The 23,299-nt window shown below is 34.0% G+C and overlaps 1 protein-coding gene and 1 pseudogene across 4 annotated transcripts in view; both read left to right on the top strand.

The window, feature by feature from the left end:
• LOC146160335 (uncharacterized) overlaps nucleotides 1-19,559 on the top strand; it is a 36,187-nt gene extending 16,628 nt beyond the window's left edge. For 2 of the 4 annotated variants that reach the window (XM_083384239.1, XM_083384238.1), the window contains exons 4-10: nucleotides 15,327-15,441; nucleotides 15,853-15,919; nucleotides 17,369-17,410; nucleotides 17,612-17,785; nucleotides 18,426-18,585; nucleotides 18,834-18,937; nucleotides 19,375-19,559. In XM_083384239.1, the coding sequence (XP_083240365.1) occupies nucleotides 15,327-15,441; nucleotides 15,853-15,914 (177 nt within the window). In that variant the 3' untranslated portion in view covers nucleotides 15,915-15,919; nucleotides 17,369-17,410; nucleotides 17,612-17,785; ... (1 more) ...; nucleotides 18,834-18,937; nucleotides 19,375-19,559. Of the gene's footprint in view, nucleotides 1-9,843; nucleotides 10,474-15,326; nucleotides 15,442-15,852; nucleotides 15,920-17,368; nucleotides 17,411-17,611; nucleotides 17,786-18,425; nucleotides 18,586-18,833; nucleotides 18,938-19,374 lie in introns of those variants that run through there. The other 2 variants (XM_083384241.1, XM_083384240.1) reach the window with 2 other exon arrangements.
• LOC146160336 (uncharacterized) lies at nucleotides 12,842-15,418 on the top strand (annotated as a pseudogene).
• Nucleotides 19,560-23,299: the final 3,740 nt, after the last annotated feature.

Raw genomic sequence — 23,299 nt, 5'->3', positions numbered from 1 at the left:
ACCACCCCTTAGAACCTAGGCAATTTTTTTTTATATTAGAAACAACTTTGGGAGGGTATTTAACAGTTGTGAAAATTTCATGTTCCAACTATGTTTTTTTCCTTGTCAAAAGTGAGCCATAAAAAATTGACTGAAAAAAAAAAATAAACTAGACAGGGTGTGCGGTTTTTGTATATTTTTCCAGGGGGTATAGCGCGGTTCTACTATATTATATCAGGGGGTATGGTGCGGTTCTACTATATTATACCAGGGGGGTACAGCGCAGTTCTACTATACTTTACCAGGGTGTCATTCCTTAGTTATTCTATATTCTTTCAACGGGTCTTATTTGTCAGTGTCCATATACTCCCAATGTTGTGCTTCCAGTTTCGGTGATTTAGCAGGCAAAAGCGGATGTGGCCCGAAGTTGCGTGGTATAGGTTGGACATGGTGCACTTTTACAAGAATGATTGTCAGTGGTCTTAATATAAATTTGGCTGCGAAGCAAACCTATAACTTGTCTTTATAATTAAAAAATATTTGACAATTTTTTCTTGCACCCCTGTACGCCTCTCATTGGGGACAAAAGTCAATAGTGTGACGTAATCGATTTAGTTCTTTACAGCTATATACTCTAACCTAGCGGCAGAAAACCTTTAATGTTGAATTTGTTCATATCACTTGCTTTATTCTGGCCGCGAAGCGTCTGGCTGCCTACTGTGCTTTTTTTGTCCAGCGCGTGCAACATTCATTGTGCGAAGTGGCTTGTCTCAGGGAAACTAAGCGCGTGCGACTTGCCTTTTAAAAAGAGGCTTCTCTTAGTAAATTAACTTATTGCTTTTACAAAACAACATATTTTACCGCCGCAGATTGAAATGAAAAATTGTGGAGGCAGTGTACACCACTCTGTTTCCAGTTTTTATTCTATGAATGAAATCACTTTAATTTCTATATTTTTGTTTAGTTGTTTTCCCCCATAGGTTAATTATTTTAAAATGAAGTTCAAAATTGGCCTGAGGAGCAATCTATAATTTGTCTTTATAATTGAAAACTATTTAACAATGTTTTCTTTAGTTTTTTAGACACCTCTAAACACAAAAACGGCCGAATTTTAATTTTACCCCCCTAAATTACTCTCCTTTTTTTCAAGAGGTAAAATGTTTATTTTAACATCAGCTTTAAATGGTTCTCTAACATTTGTGAAATTTTCAGATGTTTATGTCATTTCCTTCTAGTGTAAATATATCATTAAAATTTCCTAAAGTGTTGTGCATTTTGACCCCCCGGATGAAAAGTTCAGGGGTAAGGTTTAAAATTTTGTTACTTAGCATTGTATATGTCATGTATCCATCATCCATAAATATATCAGATTTTTTTTACATTTTTTTATCTCTGAAAAGTGCTTAAAACCAAAATTAACAAAAAATGACAGTTTTGCCCCCCTAAAAACCACCCCTTAGAACCTAGGCAATTTTTTTTTATATTAGAAACAACTTTGGGAGGGTATTTAACAGTTGTGAAAATTTCATGTTCCAACTATGTTTTTTTCCTTGTCAAAAGTGAGCCATAAAAATTGACTGAAAAAAAAAAAAAAACTAGACAGGGTGTGCGGTTTTTGTATATTTTGCTAGGGGGGTATAGCGCGGTTCTACTATATTATACCAGGGGGGTATAGCGCAGTTCCACTTTACTTTACCAGGGTGTTATTCCTTAGTTGTTCTATATTCTTTCAACGGGTCTTATTTGTCAGCAGTGTCCATATACTTCCAATGTTGTGCTTCCAGTTTCGGTGCTTTAGCAGGCAAAAGCGGATGTGGCCCGAAGTTGCGTGTTATAGGTTGGACATGGTGCACTTTTACAAGATTGATTGCCAGTGGTCTTAATATAAATTTGGCTGCGAAGCAAACCTATAACTTGTCTTTAAATTGAAAAATATTTGACAATTTTTTCTTGCACCCCTATACGCCTCTAATTGGGGACAAAAATCAATAGTGTGATGTGTTCGATTTAGTTCTTTACAGCTATCTACTCTAATCTAGCGGCAGAAAACCTTCAATACAGAATTTGTTCATATCGCTTGCCTTATTCTGGCCGCGAAGCGGCTGGCTCCCTGCTGTGCTTTTTTTGTCCAGCGCGTGCAACATCCATTGTGCAAAGTGTCTCGTCTTAGTGAATTAACTTATTGCTCTTACAAAACAACATATTTTACCGCCGCAAGTCTAAATAAAAAATCTGCCAGGCAGTGTACACCACTTTGTTTGCAATTTTTTTTCCATTAAAAAATCACTTCAATTTCTATATTTTTGGTTAATTATTTTCCCCCATGGGTTAATTATTTTGAGTTGAAGGTCAAAATTTTGCTGTGAAGCAACCTATAATTTGTCTTTATAATTGAAAACTATTTAACAATGTTTTCTTTAGTTTTTTAGACACCTCTAAACACAAACGGCCGAATTTTAATTTTGCCCCCCTAAAATACTCCCCTATTTTCAAAAGGTAAAATGTTTATTTTAACATCAGCTTTAAATGGGTCTCTAACATTTGTGAAATTTTCAGATTTTTATGTCATTTCCTTCTAATGTAAATATATCATTGAAATTTCCTAAAGTGTTGTGCATTTTATCCCCCCGGATAAACAGTTCAGGTCTAATGTTTAAAATTTTGTTACTTAGCATTGTATATGTTATGTATCCATCATCCACAAATATATCAGATTTTTTTTACATTTTTTCACCTCTGAAAAGTGCCGAAAACCAAAATTAACAAAAAATGACAGTTTTACCCCCCTAAAAAACACCCCTTACAACCTAGGCAATTTTTTTTTTATTAGAAACAACTTTGGGAGGTTATTTAACAGTTGTGAAAATTTCATGTTCCAACTATGTTTTTTTCCTTGTCAACAGTGAGCCATAAAAATTGACTGAAAAAAAAAAAAAAAAAAAAAAATAATAATTCGGACAAAAACAACATGTGTCCAAAAAAAATTTTTTTTTTCGGGCCACATAATAAATAAATAATTCGGACAAAAACAACATGTGTCCAAAAAAAAATTTTTTTTTTCGGGCCACATAATAATTTGGACAAAAACAACATGTGTCCAAAAAAAAATTTTTTTTTTCGGGCCACAACTAGACAGGGTGTGCGGTTTTTGTATATTTTGCTAGAGGGTTATAGCGCGGTTCTACTATATTATACCAGGGGGGGTATAGCGCAGTTCCACTATACTTTACCAGGGTGTTATTCCTTGGTTATTCTATATTCTTTCAACGGGTCTTATTTGTCAGTGTCCATATACTCCCAATGTTGTGCTTCCAGTTTCGGTGCTTTAGCAGGCAAAAGCGGATGTGGCCCGAAGTTGCGTGTTATAGGTTGGACATGGTGCACTTTTACAAGATTGATTGCCAGTGGTCTTAATATAAATTTGTCTGCGAAGCAAACCTATAACTTGTCTTTATAATTGAAAAATATTTGACAATTTTTTCTTGCACCCCTATACGCCTCTAATTGGGGACAAAAATCAATAGTGTGATGTGTTCGATTTAGTTCTTTACAGCTATCTACTCTAATCTAGCGGCAGAAAACCTTCAATACAGAATTTGTTCATATCGCTTGCCTTATTCTGGCCGCGAAGCGACTGGCTCCCTGCTGTGATTTTTTTGTCCAGCGCGTGCAACATCCATTGTGCAAAGTGTCTCGTCTTAGTGAATTAACTTATTGCTTTTACAAAACAACATATTTTACCGGCTCAAGTTTAAATAAAAAATCTGCCAGGCAGTGTACACCACTTTGTTTGCAATTTTTTTTCCATCAAAAAATCACTTTAATTTCTATATTTTTGGTTAATTATTTTCCCCCATGGGTTAATTATTTTGAGTTGAAGGTCAAAATTTTGCTGTGAAGCAACCTATAATTTGTCTTTATAATTGAAAACTATTTAACAATGTTTTCTTTAGTTTTTTAGACACCTCTAAACACAAAAATGGCCGAATTTTAATTTTGCCCCCCTAAAATACTCCCCTATTTTCAAGAGGTAAAATGTTTATTTTAACATCAGCTTTAAATGGTTCTCTAACATTTGTGAAATTTTCAGATTTTTATGTCATTTCCTTCTAGTGTAAATATATCATTGAAATTTCCTAAAGTGTTGTGCATTTTGACCCCCCGGATAAACAGTTCAGGGCTAATGTTTAAAATTTTGTTACTTAGCATTGTATATGTCATGTATCCATCATCCATAAATATATCAGATTTTTTTTACATTTTTTCATCTCTGAAAAGTGCCGAAAACCAAAATTAACAAAAAATGACAGTTTTATCCCCCTAAAACCACCCTTTAGAACCTAGGCAATTTTTTTTTATATTAGAAACAACTTTGGGAGGGTATTTAACAGTTGTGAAAATTTCATGTTCCAACTATGTTTTTTTCCTTGTCAAAAGTGAGCCATAAAAAATTGACTGAAAAAAAATAATAATAACTAGACAGGGTGTGCTGTTTTTGTATATTTTTCCAGGGGGTATAGCGCGGTTCTACTATATTATATCAGGGGGTATGGTGCGGTTGAACTATATTATACCAGAGGGGGTACAGCGCAGTTCCACTATACTTTACCAGGGTGTTATTTCCTAGTTATTCTATATTCTTTCAACGGGTCTTATTTGTCAGCGTCCATATACTCCCAATGTTGTGCTTCCAGTTTCGGTGCTTTAGCAGGCAAAAGCGGATGTGGCCCGAAGTTGCGTGTTATAGGTTGGACATGGTGCACTTTTACAAGATAGATTGCCAGTGGTCTTAATATAAATTTTGCTGCGAAGCAAACCTATAACTTGTCTTTATAATTAATAAATATTTGACAATTTTTTCTTGCACCCCTATACGCCTCTAATTGGGGACAAAAGTCAATAGTGTGATGTGTTCGATTTAGTTCTTTAAAGCTATCTACTCTAATCTAGCGGCAGAAAACCTTCAATACAGAATTTGGTCATATCGCTTGCTTTATTCTGGCCGCGAGCGGCTGGCTCCCTGCTATGCTTATTTTGTCCAGCGCGGGCAACATTCATCGTGCAAAGTGTCTCGTCTCAGTGAAACTAAGCGCGTGCGACTTGCCTTTTAGAAAGAAGTTTCTCTTAGTAAATTAACTTATTGCTTTTACAAAACAACATATTTTACCGACGCAAGTTTAAATGAAAAATCTGCCAGGCACTGTACACCACTTTGTTTGCAATTTTTATTCCATCAAAAAATCACTTTAATTTCTATATTTTTGGTTAAATATTTTCCCCCATGGGTTAATTATTTTGAGTTGAAGGTCAAAATTTTGCTGTGAAGCAACCTATAATTTGTCTTTATAATTGAAAACTATTTAACAATGTTTTCTTTAGTTTTTTAGACACCTCTAAACACAAAAATGGCCGAATTTTAATTTTGCCCCCCTAAAATACTCCCCTATTTTCAAGAGGTAAAATGTTTATTTTAACATCAGCTTTAAATGGTTCTCTAACATTTGTGAAATTTTCAGATTTTTATGTCATTTCCTTCTTGTGTAAATATATCATTGAAATTTCCTAAAGTGTTGTGCATTTTGACCCCCGGATAAACAGTTCAGGGCTAATGTTTAAAATTTTGTTACTTAGCATTGTATATGTCATGTATCCATCATCCATAAATATATCAGATTTTTTTTACATTTTTTTTATCTCTGAAAAGTGCCGAAAACCAAAATTAACAAAAAAAGACAGTTTTACCAACCTAAAAACCACCCCTTAGAACCTAGGCAATTTTTTTTTATATTAGAAACAACTTTGGGAGGTTATTTAACAGTTGTGAAAATTTCATGTTCCAACTATGTTTTTTTCCTTGTCAAAAGTGAGCCATAAAAATTGACTGAAAAAAAAAAAAAAAAAAAAAAAAAAAAAAATAATTCGGACAAAAACAACATGTGTCCAAAAAAAAATTTTTTTTTTCGGGCCACATAATAATTCGGACAAAAACAACATGTGTCCAAAAAAAAATTTTTTTTTTCGGGCCACATAATTTAGAAGCATAATGGTTGGAGGTTGTAGTAGGACATACTTTAGAACAGTGGTTTTCAACCAGGGTTCCGCAATTTCTAAATTGTTTAGCTAATTGAGGTATGTTTATTACAGAGGTTCCTCGAGCCAGTGGAATTATTGCACTGGGGTTCCTCGAGCCAGTGAAATGTTTCCATAGGGTTCCACTCCAGCAAAAAGGTTGAAAAGCACTGCTTTAGAATATCAAAGCCCATACAGAAATAGTCATGTTAAAAATCAATAAAGGGCTATTCACAACATTCAAAATAATACCTACATCTGTATGGGCTTTGATATTTTTTTTACCATGTAAATAAAAAAATTAATTAGCTCACAACACAAAGTCAAATTGCAAAAATTAGAGCAGATTGCTTCATACAAAATAAACAAAAATATGAACATAAGAAGATGTTGCATAAAAATAAATACCAGCCTGTGGCGTTCAATAAAGCATCAAAATGAATGATCTCAGTGGCTCTTTAACCTTTTTTGTCGATAAAACTATTTCAAGTTGTTTCTCAAAAGTGAAAAAAATCTCAAAATACATTTATTGTACATGGGAGTATTCTAGTTTTTGGAGTGCTGCGTATGACCGCAAAACACAATACTGAATGTGGATGTGAATTGAAGATGTAGCTCATAGTTGTCTAAGTAAAATATAATTTTAGCTATTAAACCAATTCCCTATATATACTTAGTTCTAATACTTTTTGTTTGTGGAAGCCATGATAGTTGTCTATATCAAACCTAAAATATTTAGCTTAATTAGTTGTTTTTTTATCCTGGATTCCAATTTTTATTGACTTGACCCATTGAGCTCATATTTCCTTCATTTGATATGAAGTGTGTTTTTGAGTATTTTCTGAATAGTTTGTTTGCTTGAAACTAATGATCAGTTGTAGTTAGTTCGTACAATTGTATTTTGTGGTCAACTGTTTTTTGTCACAATAGGTGGCAAATAACAGTATCACCATTCTTTATGTTGTAGTAGATTTACATGCAGTTCATTTGTAACATGTGAAGTGGACTGGAGTGACCATGTTGTTGCTTGAATATAGTTTTGTTGTAATTGGTTGTTAATTACTTCAAAAATCCTAGTTACAGATGTTACTTATATGCAAGTGCAGGCTTTCAGATTCTCTCTAAATTTATTGTCATGTTTAGGCAATAAACAAAACAATTAACTAAGATAAAATGAACTAATAGTTGCGTTGATGGCACAAAATAACGCTTTTCTTACTTTGACGCTGTTACATCAATCAGCTGTTTTTGGCGAACTTGTGTGCGGTGAAAAGCGCAAAAAAAAATCTTTAATTAATTTGGGAGAAATTTTCAACTTCTATTGCTAGAAATAACGATATTGATGTATCACACAGTGCAACATGCCATAGTATGCATGGTGCTTTGTGCTGAATAAATTTGCTTTACACAGAGACACAAACATAACAAAACTAGGCCAAAGCTTCTGCATGGAGCAATCATTTTTTGAGTTAACATACCATAATTAAAAGAGCCAAAAATATAGTTTAGGTTTAGGCTATAGGTGGAGATGGATAGCCTGGTACATACTCAATATGCCCATGCGAGTAGCATCTATTATTTATATTGTGACGGCTTTTTAATTCAATATAGGAGTACTGTTCAAAACCAAGTAAAACTGCAAACACACAACAATTCTATGATTGAAATTGAGTATTTTAAAAAAAGTTTTATTTTTTTATTTCTTTAGATACAAATTTTTGGTATCGATTCATTTGGTTTTTTGGCTGATTCCTCAAAAAGTTCGCCATAAATGTTCATGGGTCTTTAGTTGCTTGCGGTCAGAGGTTTAGTGATTTGTGGACTGTGTACAATTTGGGCTTCTTCAAGGCAATCAGAGAATTCTGAATTTAGTAATACACTTATATTATAAAGCTAGGTCAAAATGGGTGTCATTAACACATTTAAATGTATTGGATCTGGTATGTTATAAGATCTGCTGGCTTGTAATATATACAGTGATTGTGTGTGTTGTTTTATTTAAACTTTCAAGTTTGTATGAAAATAGAATGACTTTACTGGTGAACCTTCTTGGATGTATATTTATGGAATTTGTGACTGTTTTTTTGAATTTGTATTAACATAATGCTAGCTGTTTTTCAAAAGTGGGTAATTATGGTATATATATCCTATTTTAGTTATGCAGGTATTTCCTTTTTCAAGTTTTGCATTAGTGAAACTATTGAGGTATTGATTTTATTGTCTTCCGTGATTAAGTTGTAAATGCGTATGATAATACATTTGTTGATCCTGTTTTTTATTTGAGTTTTTTTGATATATGACATTCTGTTGTTCCTGGTTTGATGTGGTTTAAAGGTACAGTGAAATGAACAATTTTTGGAATTTGATCAAATCGTGTGGTTTTGTTAAGCATCATGCAAAGTAAAAGCCGGTGCTAATTGATTGTGAGATTTATCTGAGTCCATAAAGGCATAAGATGAGCAAATTTAAATGCACCTTGCCTAAGCGCACCGCACGCCATCCCAAGTTTATGTCTCTTTTAAAGTAGCCCAGTAAAAATAACAGTGAGTGTTTAAAATAAACAAGTTGTTTATAATCAGGATGTGAATGAAATATGACATACAATCATTCTTTTTCTGTTATTTTCAGTATATATTCACCTTGTAACTAAATATCTGAGTTTGCCTTATTTAAAATAGCAAAATTTCGATTTAAAATTTGTGTTAATATTCCACCCTTGAAGCACACCAATTAACAAATCATCGGTGGTACACCTAACCAAATGTTCTAAAAACAATAATTCATCGGATTCCTTTTACAGGACTTTTGTACATTTTTGGCTGTGTATACAGGGCAGTCGGAAGTAACTATTGAATTACGAAAAGTAGGGATCAATGATTTTGTTGCAACAATTAGTTTTGTTAAATAATATTTCATAGATAGGAGTTATTAATTTAGTTCAGAACGTTTTTATATTTATGATCTTTGTGTAGGACATCTTCATTTTTTAGAGAAATGTTTATTTATAAAAAATTATTCCTAATTTGAGCTGTACACAGGTTTTTTAAGATTCGGTGAAAAAAAAAAGTCCCACATAACACCTGATCCGTTAGAAATTAGTGCATTTCTAAGGAAAAAGGTCTACGACAATTAGTGCATCCAAAGGATCAAAAAGCCCGACTTTTAGACTTTGAGGTCTCGGACAATGCACTAATTTGACTTATCAATGTGCTTCAAAAGATTAAGTTTAATAATACTTGACCTACCTAAACCCAAACGCTAACCAGCACCCTAACCCAAATAATGTGCATTGAATTAATAATTACATAAACGCTTTAGGCTCCAAAACCTAAATTTGTGACGTTACAATCCTATGGTATCATAGACAAGAAACTATATTTTTATTACATTAACGCACATTATTTGGGTTAGGGTGGGTCAAGTTTTATTAATGCCATCTCACACTTTTTGTTATCTTTTGTGAATGTTCAACGAATATTTTCAATTTATCTACGCCGGGAGTTTACCTAAAGGTTCAAATTAGTGCATTGCCAGGACCTCAAGGTCTAAAAGTCTAGACTTTTCTGCCATTGGATGCCCTAATTGTCGTGGACTTTTTTGCTTAGAAATGCACTAATTTCTAACGGATCGGGTCCACATAACCTGCCTATGACAACCATTATTCCCTGATGTAGTTAAAAGAAGTAGGCTATATTTTTTGTTTAGTGAATTCTTAATTTTGTATCCTATTAGTATTTTATATTCAATAAAAGGAATGTGGTTTTATAAGATGTTTATTTTTTTATATCTTTACAGTTTCTACAAACTCTTCGTCACGTGCATGCTGAAATATTGATCACGTCATTGTGTTGCCCTTTATAAAGAGCACATGCTTAATATTACCACTGTGAACATTGATATGTAACTAAAACTGTAGCTTGATCTTATCATATTTTGTTTTGTAGTTTGCAAGTTTAATATGTTGTGGTGAAAGCAAGGAATACGCTGATATTGTTAGTTAAATTTAAAAAGACGTCTATGGTCGAAAAGACCTAGACGAGTAGTGGATGTGTTTAGGACGAATTAAAGATGGCCTAAAGACGTCTTAAAGCCCCCGAAAGAGATCATATCTGAAATCGTTTTTCAAACGATTTTTATGATCGTGTTTTACCGTTACGATTTCACATAGACATAAACAAGGCCATAACGAAAACGACTTTTAGACGATTAAAAGGTGCCATAAAGACGTTTTTGCAATCGATTTAAATGCGATTTTTTAGTACGTCTACTAGTCGGGTTTTAGCGCACGTTTATTACCGTTACGATTTTAGACATTCTGAAGACCTAAATAAGACCAAGACGAGTGCGAGATTAAAACGATTTGAAGATAACCTAAAAACGTTTTGTGTTCAATGGGAAGGAGCGCATCGTTGACTGTTTTGCAGTAGAAAGGACACGACTAACGTTGCATTCAAAGCGAATGCGTTGAGGATTAAAACTGGCCAGTTAACTAGCAGGATGCAGCGCACAGGAAATACGCCAGAAAGACTTTAGCAGACTTTAGCACACGCACAACAAACACAGTACTGTAAATAACAAATACAGACGCTGATTCGCTACATAAGCAACTAACTCGAAATGCGAAAAAGAGGACATTTGAACATTTTTGAGCGACCTCGGGGGACCATTCAGTTTTTTGAGAAAAGAAGACATATGGTAGGCCTAACTTATACGCTCAGTGCAAACCAACTTAACTATCATACAATAAGCCAAAAAAAAACCCAAAACAACAGTTTAGTAGTCGATTTACTTCAGAAATTTATTTATTAGTGACTATAGGATGCTCCTGAACGTTCGTTCACCCTTTTTAGTTGGTTCACCCCTGCAAAAATTTTATTCACCCTGGGGTGAACCATTCACCAGTTTAAGAAACACTGCTCTACACTAATGCTGTTGAACTCGAATGGGAAGCATCTATTACAAAACAATCTTCATTCATAAAGTTTTACTTTGTGTCACGTTGTTATGATAAAGAATTGTTTTGCAACAATTACACTTGTCTGGTACTGTTAAGGTGTAACAGGTTTTTCCCACCCCAGCAAACACGTAACGTTGTTACGACATTCGAAACGTTGTAACAAGGTTGTCTGTTGGTTATTGCTAGAAAAATAATGAAGTAAATGTTTTAAATAGGTCAAATTTTAACGTATTAAATATAACGTCAAAATAATGTTATAAAAGTCGTACAATAAACGTTTTCATGATAACCTTAACATTCATACGTTCTCAAGACGAAAAAAAAAACGTTTTTGTTGCGTGAAACCCAGCCTATATTTTGATGTTAACAAAGAACGTTTTTTAAACGTTTGACTGAAACGTTGTAAGAAAGTTGTCCACTAGTTAAAGCTTGAAAAGAATAGAGTAAATGTTATACAAGGGTAAAAATATAACGTATTATATATGACGTTTAAATACCGTTACAAAAGTCGTAAAATAGACGTTGTCGTAATAAGCGTAACATGCCGACGCTCGCAGGACGTTTTCAGTCAAAAAAGTTGGGTTGTTGTTTCTTGAAAATATATAACGTTTTGAAAGAACGTTTTTGTTGCGTGAAACCGAAACCATATATTGATGTTAACAAACAACATTTTTTAAACGTTTGACTGAAACGTTGTAAGAAAATTGTCTTTTAATTAAGGCTTAAAATGGATAGAGTAAATGTTATACAAATGTAAAATTCTAAGGTATTATATAAAACGTTTAAAAACGTTTGATGAAACAATGTAAAAAAGTTATCTAATAGTTAAAAAAAAAACAGATTTGCTTTTTTCTTCGAACAAGTTTTTTAAACCAGACCTTAGAATCCCATTTCCAAAACTATACATTGCACATAGAGTTACGTTAATATTAACGATAAAACACAACATCTACAGAAGCTGGAATAAGTTTAAAATTCTACATTGTGAAAGGACATAAAAAAGCACCGCATAAAATTTGTTTTTACATCAAACCTAACCCATATTGTGACGTTCAAGATCTATCATACTTGTCGAACATTGAAACAGTCGGAAAGAACATTTGTGTTTCGTATGACCCCTTATGTTAGCATCGGCGTTCCCAGTTTATGCGAGTTTAGTTTGCGATAATGAAGGCTCAGAAAACGTGCTTTTTTGTGTGCAACTGCAGCGTTGCGCGTGCGTTTTAGGGCTTTAATTAAATTTCGAACTAATATCGTTAAATGCTATAAAAGTAAACTGTATAACCAAGAAATGTGCAGACTCGTCTAGGCGCTGGTCACAACGCACATTATTTACGTGTGGGTGGGTCAGGTATTTTATTAAATAATAAATGTAGTTTTACTTGACCCAACCACACCCTAACTGAAATTGTGCAAGGATTTAATAAGTGTTTAAACGCTGTGGTATGGGATTCTAGAGACCAGCGCCAAAATTGAATATTACTATTTGGTGTACGCTGATGTTTTTGCTATGCAGGGGATTTTAAACGTAAATTTCGAGTTACATGGATAATTATAGAAAGATATATAAGCGTCGTTGGATCAAATTACGAAGAGAAAAGAACCGCAAAAAGTTAGAAAAAGAGTACTATCGTAAATTTATTTCTAGTAGTGACAGTGAACCAGAAGTTGTTCCATTTGCTGTCTTTTGTCCTAAACCGTTGGATGCTCCTTCGTGTAGTAGTCGTTTTTCCCAATTAATTTGTGACAAGTCTACATCAATTGCAGATTCAAATTTGACTATTATTAGTCACGAAAATGCACAAGTAGTACAGGACAAAACTTTTATTGACATGGATGCGTGGCAACAAAAAAGTACGACTATCATTTATTCAAATTGAGGAAATTAGTTCTCGACTCATTAACTTGCGACAATTTGTTCCGCAATGTTTTTCCCGCTTGCCCCGTTCTCTTAGAGAAGTTGACCGATGGAAAGGTACTGAATTTCGACAGTTTTTACTTTATACTGGTAAACTTGTTCTTAAAAAAATCCTTCCAGGAGATTTATATAACCATTTTCTACTACTCAATGTAGCTCTATGTATTCTGGTGTCAAAAAATGTACTTTACACTTGGAGTTAGCAAGCACTCTTTTGCAGAAATTTGTTGTAGAATCTGCTGACTTATATGGAAAAGAATTTCTTGTTTATAATGTTCACTGTTTGCTTCATTTAACGTACACCGTCCAAAATTTTGGAAGCTTGGACAATTGTTCTGCTTTTAAATTTGAAAACTACATGCAAACTCTAAAAAGAAAAGTTAGATCAGGAAAAAAAACATTATCACAAATAGTAAACAGATTACATGAGAACAGTGTTGTCATTAAAAACAAAGCGGATGCTGCATTGATACACACCAAACCTCCAGATAATGCATATGTTAATAACTCTGGTCTACTCCCCTTCACCTGTCTTCAGGTGGTTGAGAAACACAATGAATCTCAGCATTTATGTAGAGTGTTTGAAAATGTTAAATGTATTTTTACTCTTCCATGTAATTCTGACAAAGTTGGCATGTATAAAGGTCACCTACATAATTCAAGTATTAAACTTATTGATAATAGTTATTTAACAACTAAAGCCATGTGCATCCAACAACAAAATTCAGCCATATTTCTTTCTGTTTTGCATGATATTGTCTAATCTGTTAATATTTATTGGATGAATTGCTCAAACATATTATTGTAAAATTATGACTTCATAACTGAAGATTTGTAATTGAAATGTGTGTTGTTTTTTTTATATAATTTACCATATTAAAAAGATGCATTTAAATCAGGGGTCGGCAACCTTTTTCTAGTCGCAGGCCAAAACCAAACTTAGAAAGGTCTCTGCGGGCCGCACAAATGTTAACTAAGGATTGTGTTATTAAAAAGCTAGAGCAACTGTCAATCAGGCGGGCCTCGGATATTTTTTGCACTTAAAAGTTAATCTAGCTCAGTGTTTGTTAACCGTTTTAAGTCAAGGAGCACCAGGCGAGCGAAGCGAGTCCGATTTTTTTTTCGGTATACAGATATTTCTTTTAAATTTTTTACAAGTTTTTATTACATTGCCGAAAATAAAAAAATGTTAAAAAACCAAACGCATAATGAATTTTGCAATTACGTAGTTAAATTAATCAAAAAGTATGTGAAATAGACCCGTGTCTGATTTGTCTAAGAGACGGCGGGCCGGATGGATTTCATTGGCGAGCCGTAGGTTGCCGACCCCTGATTTAAATAATGTATTGTTTTATACTTTTTGGTAAAATCACTAACAGAATCACTCTTTATATAAACAGTTACATTTATATATTGAAAAGAAGCTTTTCTGAATTAAATGGATCACATGGTTGCCATGTGAAACAGCTTTGGTATAGTAGTTTGCCAGTTTTTTCTGTATTCTTTTGAAATATTTTAAACTTCTTATTAAAGCTTTCTTGCATTTATAAGATGAGAATGTACTGTTCATATTTTTATTTTTTTCCATAAATAGTTATCTTGTACTGTACTTAGATGTCCTTTGCAATTGTTGAATTTCTGGATGAAGAAACGGTAGAAGTTGTGTGCAATTCATGGATTTTTACAACGGATGATGTTGGATGAAATTCTTAATTGCTTTTAATACCTATCACAGTTAATAAATAATATTTACCTCTTTGTCACACTTTTGCATTACCAGAAAAGTCTCACTTTGTAAAACTTGATTAAATGCAGTGGCGTAACCAGGGGGTGTATAGGCACAATATTTTTTTAATGTAATTGAGTCATATGAAGCTAATGCAAAGCTAAAATCGATAAGCGTTGACTTTTGTCTCTCGTTTCCTCCTGGGCCTACCATAAACACTGGACTTTTTTCTCTGTCACCTTTCTCTATTCGTTCAGGTTGGCTGATCGGCAATTGTTTATTCGACACTTCAGCGAATACAATAGTTCATTTGTACTCCAAAAAAATTTGCTATGAAGAAGGTGTATTCATGTACACCAGGGGTTCCCAACCTTTTTTCGATCTTGTTTCACTTGGACTCTCACTGCCAGGCGTACCACTTCTTGCAGAGCAATTATTTGACATAATTAATGCCCACTGTCCCACAGCGTTGTATGGCTTTTCAAAGCAATCATTACCATCAGCCGTAAAACGGAGAACTTGCTTAGTTGAAAATCCGAGACCCTCTTTATTAGATTTCTGTATACACACCTAATTCAATGTATGTTTATTGTAATTTAATGGTTGGGTACATTAGGTTTTTTAATAATTTTGTATAGAGTTATTTGCACAGTGTATATATATTTTATATTTTACAGAAGAAAAAGAAATGTTATTGGCCACCTAATCATCCAAAACAAAAAGCAAAAAAAAATCAATTCCCAGACAAAGACAATTGGAGTATATATAATGTGAGAGTATTTGGTTATTCAGGTGAGATTGTATTACCAAACATACAGCTAGTTATTTATTTTGGAAAGCTGATAAACAATGCCTTTCAGATGATTATAGTGATGCTTTAGTGAAGTGTAACAAAGCTCTTGAAACATCAAATATTGAGGGTTGTGAGTTGCATGAAGGTATAAGGCCAAAAAAGCGCCCAAGAAGATATTTAGATGAGGAAGGTATAATGCTACGGTTTGTTTACTAGGAGATTATCAAAAGTTGAGTTTAGGTTGTTTGACAGACTGGAGGTGATGTTTATTAACAATTAATATTATAGCAATGGGGTACTTTTCATCAAATTAATGTATATACATTTTAACCAATATTTTGAATACCATTTTATCTTTAAAATAAGTAAACAACTAATATGTATTTTTTATGTGATGTTTTGTTATTAAGATAAAGGGTCTTCATTGAACGATGTTCATACTGAAAAAAGTCCTTGGAGATATATCATTTGATGAAGGTATTTATTTGTATTTATATTAAATAAATGTGCCAAACAGTTTAACCTTTAAAACAGTGGTTCCCAACCCTTTTCTTCTTGTGGCCCCTTTTAAGTCTTCGTTAACTTGCCCGACCCCCAATTATAGTGTATAATACATAAACCAGAGTCAATAAAAAACACACATTTTAAAAATGGCAAAATTCACATTGTAAAACAATCTAGACGGATTGTATCAAAATTTGGCTAAAATGTCCAGATTTAAGTGTGCACATTGCACAATGAGTTAAAGTTACAGTTTGAGCGTCCATTCATTTTTATTACACATTGTTTGACTGAAGCTATGCTTGATTTATTAATTGAAAAGTGTAATGGTTGCTTTTTCTTCTACAATGCGAAACTTTTAGTTCATATTGCTTATTTCTTATTAAGTTTTCTTTATCAAATACTGCATGGTGACCCCCAAAAAAACAATTGCGACACCCAGGTTGGTAACCACAGCTTCAAAATATACATTCAAATTCCCTAAGATGTATCCAGTGGTTCTCAGCCGGGATGCAATTTCTAACGCTCAAGGGTGCCATGAGACATTTCAAATTATTTGGGATTCCCATTTTTGCTCTATTAATAAGTTTCTGGTTACAATTTTTTGTACGATTAGAGTGCAACAAATCAACAAGGTTTTTCAATCTTGTTTATAGTGGTGTTACAGTAACCCAAGCTAAAAATACTAGTAGGGGTGATGCAAGCCAAAACAGGTTGAGAATCACTGATGTAAGCCTTACAAGTGTAAAAGTACCTTAAACATTACTTTAAATATTACTTTGCAATCAAGTTTCCTTATTTCTTCCGATTTAAATTATATGTTAAATCAAAAGTGTTAAAATAAAAAAAAGTGTAATTTGTGTATAAGTTTTGTAAGTGGTACTCTTTAAGTAGTGTGAATTAAGTTAGTTGCTCTACAAATCTAGACCTTGTTGTTATTCAAGGAGCCAAATAGTGCACTTGAGTGCAAAAAAGTTCACAAGACACTTTGGCTCTTTTGTTGGTTAAATTTTCTGTTAGTATTCAACCGACTCCGGTGAAATGTGCGATTTCGGCAAGTTCTGAGTCAGGCCCTGACTCTACAGCTTGTATTCCGCCAAATTACATAACTAAAATAATGTGGACATTCAGCATTCCACTTATAGGGGTGTCCTATAAATCATTCACTGACAATACATGATTGGAAAATATTCCACCCTATGCTATTTCACCTTTACAATTTCCAGTTGGCGCCATTTGAGTTTTAAAATTTGGTACTGCGTATGTGCATGTCGGACTCGGGACCCGGGTAGTTTTACGTGGTTGAGTCCCTAGTCCGACTCCAGCAAAACAAGGTGACTCCTTAAGTCCTGAGACCGACTCTGCAGCCCTGTTAATGAATATCAATAAAATTGTAAGATATTTTTGTATATATTTGTTTTTTAGGTACTACAAGCAGTCAAGAATTCATCGAATCTACAATGACAGGTTGTTTTTTAAAACAATTAGGTTATATTTGTTCTTATAGAACAGAACTTTTATAGGATTTTGTAAATCGCTTAGGCATATAAAAATATTTTTACTTTGCTTTTAAATCCTTTCATGTTTGCTCTTACTATTGTTGTTTTTGCAACAAGTTGTTTAAACAATAATTTTGCCAAGATAAAAAAATATTTTCATTGTTTTTAGTTCAAATAGGAAAGATTTTGGGCAACCAAAACAAAATTTTAAAACTACTGGAAACTAAGAGTTCCGCTAGTGATGCGGAAAACAATTTTTTTGAAATGGTGCCACTGGACAATGAAATCGAATTTTCTGAATTAGAAGAAAATTTCAAAAAACAAGACAACTAGGAGATATTTAGTAAGTTTTTTTGTTTTCACCATAGAATGTTTATTTTGCTAAAAAAAATTTGTTTACATTAAAGTCCTTGTTTCACCATAAAGACAATGCAATGTACAGCATGTTTAATCCAGTAGTGTACCCATTTTCACCTAGCTGTTGTCTGTATAGTGTGTCCAAAAGCAATAAGTTATTATAATAAACCAAGGAAAAATAGTATTGGCTTTCAATGTTAAAAATCTTGTACAATATGACGTAAAGATTGTAGAAATTTAAAAAAAAATATCTAAAACAAAAATTCATGGTTGCAAAACTTTTTCAGACTGCATGAACCAACTACCTATTGATATTATAATATTTAATTTGTATTTGCATAAATAACAATGCCTGTTTTAATAACAATTTATCAAATCTGTGCATTATTTCGCAATAAGCATATTAATATTTAGATTATTCAGGGGCCAGTGTATTTTTTTTTTGTAAATAACCGATACTGACGAGCAAACTCCATTCTTTTTTTAATTTCCAATTGTAGATGTGGAAGAGGCTTAAAAACCACAAGTCACATCATTTTCTTAAGGGGGTTGGGGGCTATTTTATGGTACACTGCTTACATATTTTACCAGATCTAGGTATTTTTGAATGCTAACATTATATGCAGGTGCAATACTTGCGGTCAACCAGAGGAAAGGGCGTGGGTGAAACAATACGTAGAGCTATGAAGCACATTGGTACCTACAAGCTTTGGTCTACCTTCAGCTATAAAGGCCGAAAAGGAAAGAAACCATTCATGGAATCTAAATTGTGTAAAGTTATTGTGGGTATGTACATAAGGTGTATTACGGATAATGTTAGTAGAAATACTACCAGCTAATTTACTTTTGTGTGATATTCAAACTTCTGTGAACATTAACCACCCTGATGGTAAACAGAGAATGTTTTGAAACGCAAATTAAAAAAAAGAAGAAATTACATGTTGTAGTATTATTTATCAGAGTTTCCTGCCAAATTAATAATTGTTGAGTATAATTGTTATCCATGGGACAAAATCTTGATGTATATATTGTAGGCACAGTTATAAAAGCTCATGAGACTACAATTAAGGCTGTAGAAGACGAAGTGTCAGCTTTTCTGAAGCATGCGCCCAACAAACCGGGTGGATCAAATTTTTCGGTAAGTTGATGGGAAAAAAAACTTTGACGTTTTAAAATGACAAAATCTATACATTGTACAAAAATGTACAATTTAATTGTATTATTATGTTTTATCCAAAAAATGATCTTAGCAACCAGTGCTGCGGAGTCGGCCTCGGGCCTCGACAAAGTCGGTTTGTTTTGCTAGAGTGCGACCTGTTCTTGCGCAGTACCAATTTCAGAAACTGATTAATCTGTTAAAAGTTGTAATAGCATATGGTTGAATATTTTCCAACCATGTATTGTTGGTTTTGAATCATATGACACCTCTATGAGCGGATTGCTAAATATCCAACTTACAGCTGGAGTCAGACTCGGGTTAGTTTTAGCCGACTCCGCAGCCCTGTTAAGCAACCATATTGAATTTGTCAATTAAGAATTAAAAATTATTGTTGTTGTTAATTCTTATCGTTACAGAAACAAAACAAGACTTGTGACAGCAGCAACACCTCTATCAGCAGTGGAAGTGGAACTTTTCCATATCTTTCTTCTGACTCTGAGGAGTGAGGAGCAATAACGTCCATATATTTGATGTTTTTTGGTTTGTCCGCGTACAACTTTTCATATCGTGTGCTCCTAATTTTAATAAATAAAGACCTTGAGTACTACGCTGTATTGTGATTAATTGAATATTATCCATGGCGTAATATTGCAGACATTTTTAGTAATGAACGTAAATTATTATGTTTTTTTCGCATAGGCAATGTTTTTACTTACATTTACATTGTCACCATAATAACGTGTTGATGACTGTTTATGCAGGCAAAAATCCTTCTCATGTAACTTAAAAATGTTGTTTACACATTTACGGAAAAAATACGTTTGTTTGGAAGTTATTAAAAACGTTTCTTGCGCAACAATTTAACGTAATGGCGACATAGTTAAATAAAGCTATTAAGGACGTTTACCACAACGTTAGTTTAACGTTTCTGGCTGTCTACACGTTTACGTAAAAACAACGTTTGTTTTGAATGTCATAAAAACGTTTCGACTGGCATTAGGTAACGTTACGAAGACGTATATAAAAAAGTTATTAGGACGTTGATGGAACGTTAACAGTTACGTTTACCACAACGTTATTTTAACGTTTCTGGCTGTCTACACATTTACGTTAAAACAACGAACCAGAATAACGTGACTACAACTTTTTTTTGATGTGAATATAACGTTTAAACAACGTCAAATTGTTTGCTGGGACGTATATTGACGGAGATGTTATGTTTAACGGCTGGTTTTGAATTAAGGCTGTTAAATTGTACCGAGCCGATCCGTACGAGAAATATCATTGAATCGAAACGGCCTGGAGAATTGTGTCGTCGCCACGCCTGCCTGATGTGTGTATTATTCAAACCAAAGAGTTTTTATTCTGTAGGGGGTGGGTCGGATTAATGAGTCTTCTTTTATATAATTGCCAAGATGAATCGACCACACTCCTTCAAGATTTGAGATGGCCTGTCTTCGTGAGGCCAGATAGGTCCAACTCTTTCCTTTAGTTCAGATACATGAACAGTCAATTTCGCTGTCTTCAGTCACAAAAGCACTCGAGTTTGCTGTCTGAGTAAAAGCTGTAAAAGCCTCATTTTATATTGATTGAACACGCTATTTATAGACGAGAATCAGCTAAGAAAATTTCTGCGAATAAAGAAAGATTTACGTCATTAATTCTTATAGTACTTAACAAAATACCACGTGACAAAAAGGGCGTGTCTCAAGTTTTCACACTTATTTCTGACGCGAGACATACAAATTTTACGTCAAAATGCGATTGCGAAACAGCTTCTGACTTCAGTTAAATGTCAACAGTTTGAAAATCACACGACCGAGGAAACCGACTAATGTTCAGACCGCGGTGTTTTGAAACATATACAAAAAAACGGATGTAAATACCTTGACGCATAAAAATTGGTGTCAGCAATTTGAATTTTTGCAAATTCGCTGCAAGGATATCGCAAACATTAGAATGTGGTTGCAAGAAATCTACGTAACGGAATTTTACCTAAAACTTTCCGTTTATCGTTTGCACATTGGCTGCAAGGAGTAACGCAAACATTGAAAGGATTGCAAAGAATTTAGGCCATAGATTTTTACTGACAATTTTCCGTTACGACACATCGATTAAAACAAAAATTCTCTGTGTAAACACAATATGACGAAGTGGCTGCTATAAATATTCCCACGCTAGATTTTGGACCAGCTTGCATATCAAAAGCTGGTTATTTGTTTGTGAAATGTGTGTGGACACGTGGACGCGAAAATTGTTCGATCACATAACGCATTTGCGCAATTGTTTAAGTCAGATTCCTGATTCCTCGAGAAAGTTTTCTCTTTGGTGCCTGAATTAGCAACCAAGGACTTTGATGTCAGCGTTCGCTGAGTTTCTCGAAATTGTTGTGTGCTTGACACACCATTGCATTGCTGTGGATTGAGCTTTTCAGGCGATCTGTGCGGCAGCAGGGGTAATTCCCTGTTCGGTGCGTTGTAATTCTGACGTCACCGGAAAGCCGTAGTCGTGCGCTGCGCTGTGCTGTGTTCGTTCGCTGTCCAACGTGCTTTTGTATTCTGAAAAATGCGAAATATTTTTCGGCAGATGTGTGTTCGTATGTCTGGAACATTTGTATTGCAACACTTCAAACTTAGGTTATTAACATTTTGGTTATAGACACACATATTTTCTATACTTATATATATATATAGGCGCGACAGGTTACACTTAAAGTTTGAGACAATTAATTATTGCAATATATTCATTTAAATTTATATTCTTTGCGATTCATACAATGACATATACTTTATAGCGATTACATGGTTATTTAATTTACGTTATACGCGATACATAGAGTAACTTATACATAATGGTAACATTTTTACATTTCTTCGCTTCAAAAACGATACATACAATGATTATAGTTATAACAATTTTGCAACAAGTGAACATTTGTAGGGCATTTCGCGAGCAACGTGCATTTTCATTGAAATTGGTTATCGTCATTCGACTGGCTAGTCGAAGTTTATCATAACTTCATTTTGGCGTGGCAACTCTAGGGTTTGTGAAGTAGGACAGGCGTTGTTGGAAATTCTATCCAACTATTTTGAAATTGCGACCACATATAGGTCTTGGTCGGATAAGGGGATTTTCTTATCGTGGAAATGGTAGAATTAACCACCATGATATATTTAGGGTCAACGTAGCAACAACACGTTAGCGATGAAAACTCGTGACCGAGCAAGCAATAGGATATTTGACGTTACCGAATATCATTGGTAACTTGCGGAATACATTTATAGCACTCGCTGAGAACTAATGCGTATGCTATGTATTCTTTTGAAAAGATAAGTAAAAATTTATCTTGAAATGTAGAATTTTTGCTTTACATTTCGCTTGGAGGGATTTAGTACCGGCGTCGAAAAGCGCTGACTTACGGAAACACCGCTAATGGGATTTGTCGATTGCTAGCTTACCGACATTTTCAAAAGCGATCGAGTGGCAACTAAGCCTTGTAAGCCAGGCACGCCTTGGGCGTAAGTTTACAGATGAACAAGCTACTTTTTAGGTAGGGTCAAGTGTCTTAACGCGTACTGGCAATCCTTGTTAAAATGGTAAGCTTTTGCGAGTGAGTTTCACAAAATGGTTCATGAGATATAATATATTAGACGTATAGAAGTGTACACTTGAAATTAGTCATTTTGACTGGCTTGCGTTTTATAAGTAGCTGCGGATCCGTTTATAGAAGCGCTGTTTGTTTTAGGAAGGGAGAATGCGGCTGGAAACGAGTTCAGTTTCCACGTAGAGTGCCGTTACGGAAGTTGTTTGATTTACGCCTATTTAATTGGGGTTGCATTTGAAAAGCACGAAGGTAAGCGATGCATTGAAAATATTTACATAAAACATTTAACACATTACGAACGCGAGTAGGGTTTTATCCCTAAAGTCGTGTTTATAGACTTACACGAGTTGAAGCATATTTTTCGCTTGTGAATGATATTATTATGCTTTTACGAAGTATTTCCGCTACGCGTGCTTGGACGCGGGCAAAATTTGGACACATTTGAATGGCTCAAAAAAATGTCGCATAAACAATTTACAGACTTTTCGGTCGGTATTTTAATAATTATATATATATATATTAAAAGTATAACAGATTTTCACCTGATAAACTAGGCAGAATCAGTTATTGTGAAATCCATAATTCCGTTTCGTTTTCCATGATTCCAAACGGTGGTGATGTCTTTATCGGCAACGCTTGTTTGTATTTCTTGTTTCGAATTCCAAGCAAATGCTTTGCTGACGCTATGGAGCGTCTCTTCACGTATCTTTCGATGAGATTATTTTCTTCTAAAGCTG

The sequence above is a fragment of the Ascidiella aspersa genome, chromosome 3 (genome assembly GCF_963924565.1).
Source record: "Ascidiella aspersa chromosome 3, kaAscAspe10.2, whole genome shotgun sequence".
NCBI classification, from domain to species: Eukaryota; Metazoa; Chordata; class Ascidiacea; order Phlebobranchia; family Ascidiidae; genus Ascidiella; species Ascidiella aspersa.
The sequence above is the reverse complement of the archived record's forward strand: the minus strand, read 5'-3'. Positions and strand labels throughout refer to the sequence as shown.